Source organism: Otolemur garnettii, unplaced genomic scaffold (genome assembly GCF_000181295.1).
Source record: "Otolemur garnettii isolate 467f Iridium unplaced genomic scaffold, OtoGar3 scaffold00010, whole genome shotgun sequence".
NCBI lineage: Eukaryota > Metazoa > Chordata > Mammalia > Primates > Galagidae > Otolemur > Otolemur garnettii.
This window is the reverse complement of record NW_003852405.1, coordinates 35776046-35786082: the sequence shown is the minus strand read 5'-3', so window position 1 is coordinate 35786082 and position 10037 is coordinate 35776046. Positions and strand designations below refer to the sequence as shown.

The 10037-nt window shown below is 49.9% G+C and overlaps 1 protein-coding gene across 4 annotated transcripts in view; it reads right to left on the bottom strand.

Annotated features, from left to right (window-relative positions):
- WLS (wntless Wnt ligand secretion mediator) overlaps positions 1-10037 on the bottom strand; it is a 137522-nt gene that overhangs the window by 59755 nt on the left and 67730 nt on the right. For all 4 annotated transcript variants that reach the window (XM_003784229.2, XM_023509774.1, XM_023509775.1 and 1 more), the window contains exon 3: positions 557-681. In XM_003784229.2, coding sequence (XP_003784277.1) covers positions 557-681 — 125 coding nt within the window. The remainder of the gene's footprint in view (positions 1-556; positions 682-10037) is intronic.

The following is a 10037-nucleotide window of genomic DNA, read 5'->3' as shown; positions in this document are numbered from 1 at the left end:
ATTGTTGTTTGGCGGGTCCGGGCTGGGGATTCGAACCTGCCACCTTAGGTGTACGTGGCTGGCGCCTTAGCCGGTTGAGCTATAGGCGCCGAGCCATGACAGGGGGGTCTTAAATGAAGACTCCTTCAGTCCTGCGCTGGCCTGTGGTCCTCACGGGGCACTGCCGGCCTCCTCACTGACTTTTGAACTCTTACACACAGACGCCTGAGGAACTGGGATACAGACACAGGTCTTGATGCAACAGGGGCATATTCTCAAAATAACTTGGAATGTTGTTCTCCAAATATTTTCAGCTATTTTATATTCAACGCATTGTTTTATGGAGAGAAACAACTGAATGATTTCAAACAGACATTCCTTCTTCCTCTGTTCTTTCTTCCTTTGCTGGGACATGAAATCTCCACAATGCTCTTCTCTCTGCTCAGAGGGTCATGACCAGCCCTCGTGGGTCATGGATGCAGAGAAAGAAGGCATACATGTGAAGTGTAAGCAAATCTTCCCACCTACTTGGGAACCAAATGAATACTCCATCAACTTAGACATTGAGGCATCGTACCTTGGGAGAGTTGAAGGTACACTTGAGTTTCCGGGGCACCCTCTCGTGGGCCATCTCAGTCCACTCAGCAAACATGTCATCACGGTAGGCCAGGGAGACGTCCATGGAAACTTCTGCATTTTCTCCTATAAGAGAAAGAACGCACAATTCAGAAATAGCTTTGGAAAGATACCTTGGAAATAGTTCAAGAAATTCTTACAGGCTCTGCCATAGAAACCAACAGACGAGATGTCCCAGCTCCTGTAGAATTCCAAACCTGAGACCCCAAAGCCATAGGACGAAAGTCTCAGCCGAATGCGCAGGCCCTCCCAGAACCACCCCACCAGAAAGTCAAGGGCTTCCACTCGAACTCCTCCAGACATGGGGGACTCACTCCTTCTCAGGCAGCTCAAGTGGCCAGGTTCTAACACATGGTCACAACTTCTCCTGTAACTTACACTACACGCCCAGAAAAGGCACATGGAGAATAAGGCTCTTCCTGCTTCCACAAAAAGTGTCTCTGGTGCTTGAGAACCAGACCTCCTGGCTGTGCTGTTTCTCCTCTCTGATCCACAGGACCACGTCTCTCAACCCCCCTTCAGAGGTGACTCACACCCTTCTCGAACTCTCTGAACACACTCTGGTCTGAAAGTTACTCCCCAAAGTTCTCCAATACAGGATCTGCTACTTCTCTAAAACTCAAACCTCTCCATACAGTAGACAAAGTTAATGTAAGAGGCGTAAGTTTTTCCAAAATTAAAGACTTGTCCACAGATAAGAACATCATAATGAACGTGTCATTGTGTGACTGAGCGCTCACACGTACGTCCCTATCAGTCAGGACCACGCACGAGCTGGACTCACAGAACTCTTCAAAAGATTAGCTTAATGAGCACGGCATTGCTCACTTCATCCGTGTTGTACAGACGAGATGTGGGGCATGTTTGGGAACTGAGAGATCTTAGTGAGGAACAACAACAAAAAGCCAGACTGCAGTTCTAAAGACTGAAGAGTCACCTACCACCAGGGCTATGACAATGGACTCAATTTTAGGCCTAGGCTATATAGTAAGTTCAAAATCTGGGCACCTGAGTTCGCCCATCTGAAAAGTAATACCTGCCTTGGTATTATCCAGGGTGTGATAAGGCTTAAAGAAAGGCCAGATGGTGAAAACACAGCACGTTGCTTAGTGTGCAGTAGGCACTTAATGATGTCTACCGAAGCTGAACACACACAAGTTATAAGCAGAAAAGATAACAACTATGTGAAAAACTAGGGCCTTCTGTCCACTGGTCTAGTGTGTCTTAAAGCTGGTAGATCTCTCATTCTTGGAGGAAACCCAGGAAAAGGAAGAGATGATACCAGGAAGGAGGGTTTGAGGCCAGTTCAAAGTCGAGGACCCTCAGTGAGCAGTGCCCACTGTGCTGTTATCACCAGAGTAGAACCTCCCTAGTCTACTACCTGCCTGCACTGACCACTCCTGACTTTGACCTGATTTTCACAGACTGGACAGGACCCTCATGTGTGTGTCAGCACAGGAGGCCGGGGTTCTCTAGCTGACCACCTCCGTGGGCTGACCAGTTGGCTGTAGTCTTGGGTGGTCAACTTATAGAGGTTCTATGGCATTTAAATCCTCGGTCTCATGTGGGGAATTAGCCACTGTGTTTCTCTCCTCTTCCTTCTGAAATTCCACAAAAGAAGACGGCAAAGAAAAACAAAAGCTATTAAGTCACCAGAGGGAAAAGCTGCAGAGAAGAGCAGACTGGAGATCACAACGGTTGTTTACAGATGAGCAATAGTTGAAGTGAAGTTTCCTGACAGCTGCAGCCTGAACTCCCACGAGGAAATATTCTGGAAATGTGACAGGACCCCGAGCTGCTCAGAATGTGAAAGCACCAGGGGCTGCAGAAGGCAGCGTGAAGCACGGCCCAGACAGTGGGGTCAGGGTCAAGGTGTGCGCACAGAATGGCTGGGCCCTCGGATCCTCCCATCCCTGCACAGTCCCGGGAGAGACTCTGGCCTTGAGGACACCAGGCTGTACAGAGACCCAGGGTTGGACGCTGGGAATTGCAGGAGTCCACAGAAGAAACTGAGCAAAGCCCTGACCTGGCAGCTGCAGCAGAGTCTGTCCATGCCCTTGGCCAGGGACCAGGCTGGCTACCGCTGTTTCCACTTAGTAACCCCAGTGGTCAACAGAAAGAAGGGCCAGAGCTCCCCTCCGGGAGGCAAAGTGTAGGCACCAAGGTACATCCCTTTCCCTTCTGACACTAGGGTTAGGAACCGGGACTTTCAGCTCTGTTGAAGGAGCACTTGGAGAAACACAGGACTCAAGAGTACAAACCTGACAGGTAAGAAAGTATCAGCTCACAGGCCACGAGCCGCACATCCCGTGCCACTCAGAGCCCTTGGGTTCAGAGCAGCAGTGGCCTTGGACACGGGCCCTGGATCTGGGTCCCGCACTTCTAAAGCTCCATCTGGCTCTCTGCCTTACAGCTGTTCCCTTCCCTGCAGGACAGGAAGACCCTCACATGAAGGGGAAGTGCACACCCAAGCCCACCCACACCCCACTTCTAGACCATACTCTAGGAATGTGGGACCCCAGACCACTCTCCTGGACAGCCGTGATCCTGCTTCCAAGGCCTGTGTGGCCTCTTCCCAGCTCTGGTCTCCCAAGAGGAACTAGGCAACCACTTGTGCATCTTGGGTGGTCAGGAGTGGTCAAGAGGCTGCTATGTGAAGGAAGACACGAACAGAGCTTGAGCTTGGAGGTTCAGCTTTCCATACAAGGCACTCAAGGCCCCTCTCTGCATGGAAGGGAGCCAGGGATGGGAGGAAAAGGGGTGGAGAGGCCACACGTCTGGCCAGTCACACTGCAGCACAGAATTCCAAGGCGTCCACAAATCCCAGACTCAAACCTGGCCTTCCAATTCATTACGAAGATGAATTTGCCATAATCAGAGGACAGAATTCACTTGGCTTAACAGTTTGTTGCCTGATTTATTACTGGTAAACACTCAGACACACGGTAGGGGAGAGGGCTTCCCTGGTACTACTGTGCTGTTAGGGCTGGCCTGGCTCAGAGCAGGGGCCGCGGGGAGGGAAGGCCGGGTAGGCTCACCTGCTGGCCTGGCCAAGCTTCAGTACTTATCTCATCTGTTGAGGATCCTCCAAGGAAAAACGTAGTTCAAAATATGGCATTAAACAAAAATTGCAAACACTATTTTAATGTATAATTACTCCATTAAATGGAAGCAGAGAAGCCCTGGAGGCTACTGAGTGCACTGGGCAGTTCCTTTGATGGAGGACCACGTGGAAGTCCAGATGCTCAGTGACTTGCATCAAGCACACCACTGCTTCTCAGCAACATGAGGGAGAGGAGTATTTTCAAACTGCTTTAAAAGACAACCATCTTTTTTGCACTGCTTAAAGCAAACTGGCTAACCTGTCCAGTCACACAGTATGGGTCAGCCTGTCTTTAAGGAGAGCAATGAATGGTCTTCCTCATCAGATGCCAGCACAGGCCAGCACCCTGCCCTTCACCCCCTCACGCCCAACCTAGGAGAAAAGTTATACAAACTGTCCAAGAATACGTGGCCAGTAAGCGGCAGACGGGGACTTCAGCCTCACCCCCCATCACTCTAAAGCCCCACTATTCTCTACTAACTTTTTTGGTAGAAAACAGTGGAATTCAAAATAAATAGACCAGCTGAATCAAGCAGGTTTTGTGAAAATTAGCCACTCAACTCGGGCCCAACACCCTTCCAAGCTTTCTAAAAGGTAGACACGTGCTGTGTTTCTAAAAGGCTGCAAGTGTGGCTCATGATAATACCTGGAGTTCTCTCATCTGAGCTTTGAGCAGAACTGCTGAAATCAATACAGCATGATTTCATAAATCTGACCAGAGAAGCATGGTGAGGGTTAAAACTAGGCTGCAATCTGGGAGCTTGGGGCTTCTGTCATGCTTCTTCCCAACTATACATGGGGTCACAGACAGGTGGGGTCACAGACAGGCTGGGTGGCCGGGCAGCCGCCCTGGCTGAAGGAGGCAGCCGCTAGGAGCCCCAGTCTGAGCACAGGTGCATCTTACAAGATCTTTTCTTTTCTTTTCAAGAGAAGCCAGAAATTCCAGTTTTTCTAAAACATCTCCCAGTTTTTAAATGTCAATAACAAATTCATGAAAAACAAAACTGACATCTCTGCACAGGTGAGCTAGTAAACGTCGGGACACCTGCCACCCTGGCTCTGCCGAAGAGACTCCAATCTCTTCACCACCATTCCTGCCCTTCCGCTTCCCATCAAGTAAAGTCCTTCCTGAAGCAGAAAGTTAGTGGTTGTTAATTACACAGCACCTCTGTCTGTCCTCGCATCACCTGAGGCAGAGGCGTCAGAGGCGTCATCCCTGTGGGTACGAGGTGGAGAAGGTCGCGCCCAGAAAGCCAACCCCTAGAAACCCCAGCCCAGCTTCCCCAGCTTCCCGGCTCCCGTCACGCAGCATTTCCCCATCTCTCGTGCAGCACATGGAAGACAGGGCCACAGGATGGCTGGTCTGTTCAAGGGACCCTCTTGTCTCCCTCGCTTGACCCCCTACCCTCCCACCATCATGGATGCTCGGGTTCCTTGCCTGTGAGAACAGGACTTACATCCTAGGATTTTGTTATCATTATATTAGTTACTGCATGAAAACCCTTAGGACAGAGCAGGAAAAGGGTGAGCTCTTATTGTAATTTTACCATTTCATTCCCATCACCAGATTTCAGGCACAGGGAGCTTCCCACCATACAACCCTAATCCAAACTTGAGTCACGAAACTCAGAAGGCGCCTTGCAGAGGAACACAGCAAAGCTGTGAGTTGGCCTCTGAATCACTTTTTCTTTTGCTTTCAATGGACCCGGAAATAAAGTTCAGCTTTAATGACTATGTTGTGTTTAATAAAACACTGGTTTCGTGACTCCTGGGATACTGTGTGGGCAACACTTCCTCTCCACCCCTGCCCCCCGGGGATCATGAAGGTGAAGAATCCAGTTTGAACTCCCTGGGAGAGAGGCAGAAAGGCCAGGCTACATTTGGCACTGGAGAACCTTCCCTATAAAAAAGGACACTGGTAATACTCGTTCCATGGGGCACAGAGGCAAGGTACAAGCATAAGACATTTATAGATTTGAAATTAATCCATGGTTTCCCACACCTATAACCAGACCAGCAGCTTTGGTGTAGAAGCCCAAAGGTCCCACAGGCTAGCTGAGCTTCACGTTGCTCAAATGGCTTACTTAGCAGACATATTTTGGCTGGGTAAAGAATTCGTTCAGAATACTGGGAAAGGAAGTGAGAAGGGCACTGGGGCTCATGAGGCTTAGAACTTTCGGCCTGTCACGAAAGCCCATGCTCCAGGGGCCTGGAGGAGCAGACTCAGACCGAGAGCATCACAGCACGCAGAAAGCCCCATGCCTCTCCACTCGGGACACACCAAATGATCACATCTGGTGAAGTCCTTCTCTCTACTGGTTACATTGCGAGGCCCTGCCTGAGAGAAGCACTGGCCAGTCAGTTTTCCTGCAAACACGTGGAGCATTAGAGAAAAGAACAAGTCTCTACTACGAGTCGAAAATGATGGGGGACAAATAGCTAGTAGGAAGAGGTCCAGCATTCCCAAAAAATCCAAGACAGGTGGGCTTAGTGGCTCACGCCTGTAATCTTAGCACTTTGGGAGCCTGAGGCAGGAGGACCCCTTGAGCTCGGGAGTTCAAGACCAGCAAGAATGAGACCCCATCTCTATGAAAAATAGAAGAATTAGTAGGAGTCATGGTGGGTGCCTCAGGAGGCTAAGGCAGGAGGATCACTTGAGCCCAGGACTTTGAGGTTGCTGTGAGCTGTGATGATGCCACGGCACTCTAGCCTGGGCAACAGAGTGAGACTCTGTTGAAAAAGAAAAAAAGAAAAAGAAACCAAAGCCAGGGCAGCTGCTCAAACTAAGAATGGCTTCTGGGGGGTGTGAAGTGATAAAAGGCCAAAGGGAGGTTCAGTGAGGAAGTTGCCAGGATGCCTTTCACCTACCCTTTATACCATCTCTATATTTACAATGGGAATTTGCTAGCCAGGTGTGAGGGCCAAAGGGGCCTGGTTCTGAATTCTGCCTTTATGTCTTTCTGGCTGAGCAACCTTTAATAAGTGTCAGTTTCTCCCCTTTGCAGGATGGAAACAGTGGGGCCTCCTTCCTAAGGCTGTGGACCACCCTGTACATCTCAGGCACTTAAAAATGCATGTTCCCTTTCCATCCAGTCCCAGGATAGTGGACCACTTAACTGGAAGGAAGGGAGAAAAGGGGGAGGCCAAGTTACATAAGAGGAATTAAAGAATTATTTTATGATTATCAAAAGTTTTTGGTCCCTAGGGATACCTTGATTTTCCCAGGCCCTTACCCTGGGGAAAAAATGAAAGAGGTTTCAAAATTCTCATATGCATTCCCACGTTCCATAGGGGAGCTGCCAGGCACCAGGGTTTGTTTGGGTAACCTCAGAAAGAGGCCATGCCAAGCAGCCTCCTCTCAGCTTCCAGCAGCCATGTAATCTGGGGTTGTTTATGCCAAAATTCCTGCACCAATCAAAAACTCTCTGACCCGGCTTGTATTTTTCTTAATGCTTTCGATTAAGGAAATAACAAAACCAACCCTGTCCTGCATCCGTGGTTAGGTCTGGCAAAAATGGACTCAGCTAATTATAAATTTGGCCCTGGCTGTTTTCTCAGGATGCCCTACAGGCCTGGGCGTGAGCAGTTATAAATGAATGAGTGCAATTATTTCACAAAGCAGCCTAACAGTTTAGCTCACATCACCTCTCTCGTCTTTCCACATCACATCAAGCATTGATGTCCTGCAGAAATGTTCTCAGCATGTGAGAAGACATATCTCTAAACATTGTCGAAATGGTCCCTTGCTGTTCTCTGCTATGTTGTCACCTGGTTCAAGTCACAGGTCTAGGAAATATGACTGAGACCAGGGAATACTTAGGTCACATCATTCAGGTCCTTTGTAAAGTGTCATCTTCCTTTGGGTTGTGACCCCTTTGTAACAATGAAAATACATCCTGTATAGCAGATATTTACATGACGATTCATAACAGTAGCAAAATTGCAGTTATGAAGTAGCAACGAAAATAATTTTATGGTTGGGGGTCACCACAACATGAGGAACTGTATTAAAGGGTCGCGGTATTAGGAGGCATTAGGAAGGTTGAGAACCACTGCTATAGAAAACCTCCACTAATCCCTACTACAGCTGCCCTACCACTGCTGAAAGACCAGAGGTTGGAGAAGCAAGGGAGTGGGGACACATCAGGCCTTTTGTAAGTCAACGAGCCTGAAGGGCCAGAGTTGGGGGGCAACTTTCTCCATTGGGGTTCCCCAGGCCAGAGAACAGCTCTTTTCTCTTCTCGCTGGCACACTCTCCTGAGAGATTTCATCCTGTCTGGGACCTGAGTCGGCCCCTCCAGTCCTGATTCCCCCTGAGTTTCGAATTTGCACATCCACTTCCCACTGGTGGCTCCTGTTCCAGGGTTCTGAAAGCCAGACACCCAGTGGGCTCAGCGCTCTCTGCCGGGGTCTTGCAATTTATTACAGTCCCCTCACCGTCACTGCCCTTGTTCAGGCCACCATCATCTCCAGCCTCCGTGACTCAAACACTTGCCCCATTCTGGTCTAATTTACACACTGCAGCCAGAGATGATTTCTAAACTACTTTTGATGCCATTATACCGAGGAGTTGAAAGTCCCTAAGTGGACAGCAGGCTAACATCCCACTTAGAACACGAGCCCTTCCCTCCCCTTCCACCCAGGCTGGCCATCTGGACACAGCCCTATCCCCTGTAGCCCTGGAGACAGTCGGGAAGCCTGGGCTCACAGCCCACCTTGGCCCCTCTGAGCTGTGCAGTATTGGGCAGGTTGATGAGAGTCTCTACCTGTAAAACAAGGTTAGTAGGGACGCTCATCTCCTGTGTTTGTGAGGAGTACACGGGATGCTGTGTGCCCAGCACTCGGCACAGGCCTGGCATACAATAAGCACTGTGTAAATGCTGGCTGCTCTTGCAAGGCTGCCACTTGCTGCCCTCAGGGTTTCCCCAGCACACCCAAAGGGCGTCTTCACATCTGCACTGTAGACCTTTCCCCCTGTAGGCATCTCCCCTGTAGACATCCCCTCTGTAGACATCCTCCTGTAGACATCCCCCCATAGACATGTCTCCCGTAGACATCTCCCCCGTAGACATCCTCCCCATAGACATCTCCCCCCATAGACATCATTCCCTCTGTAGACATCCCCCCCGGAAACATCCCCCCCACAAACATCTCCCCCTGTAGATATCCCTCCCTTTAGACATCCCCTCTGTAGACATCCCCCCCAGAACATCCCCCCCACAGACATCTCCCCCCCGCCGTAGACATCCCACCCATAGACATCCCCTCTGTAGACATACCCCCTGTAGACATCTCCCCCCTATAGACATACCCTGTGTAGATATCCCCCTCTGTAGACATACCCCCTGTAGACATCCCCTCTGTAGACATACCCCCCGTAGACATCCCCTCTGTAGACATACCCCCCGTAGACATCCCCTCTGTAGACATACCCCCCGTAGACATCCCCTCTATAAACATCTCCCCTGTAGACATCCCTCCCTGTAGACATCTCCCCCGTAGACATCCCCTCTGGTCCCAGACTGACTCCTCCTCACCCTCTTGAATTCTGTGCAGATCACTCCCACCTTACTTCACCCACAGAACTCAATGCAGCACCCCCACTCACGTGCCCAGCAGTGAAACACGGACCCACTGCACTGCTCCTAACCTGAGTAACTGCCCACATCCCTGTCTCTACTGGACTCCTTTTTAGACTAGAGGTTCCCAAAGCCAGGGCTGCCTCAGTCTTGCTCAGGGCTGTGTCACCCTCTCTTCACACTGCAGATACTCATTATATAGTCACCAAATAATGATTCCCCCATTCTTTCTCCAAATTCTCTTACAACCTGTCACTCCATCACTCCACCCCACACAGTGGTCTGCTCTATTTTGGGAGCACTCACACTTCCTTTCCACACTGCCCACTTCCCTCCCCTGTCCCATCCCACCCCACCCAACATACACTCAGAAAACTATTTTTCCTTAAACTTTGCCCAATGGTCCTAAAAGTCTCATGAAAAAACAATGTGCTTGTCGCCAGGACTGCCTGGAAGGAGAACTTGTGGGAGAGACAGCTGGAGGCCACTGAGGCCCACTGCACTAACCGTTCCCAGTGGCTTAAGATGACTTAACCTCATAGAAAAGAATCACCACACCCATATCTTCTAAGGAGTTTGGATTCAGCAATGAGCCGATGTTTCTCTAATAAAGCTAGAGAAATCAGAACTATCCAAGCTGGCCAGTGTGAAAACACTGGGATGCACGTGTGGCAACAGCTCTTTCCTACCTGAACATATAATCACCCTAAAGGGGACAGCAAGCAAACCTGATGGCCAGG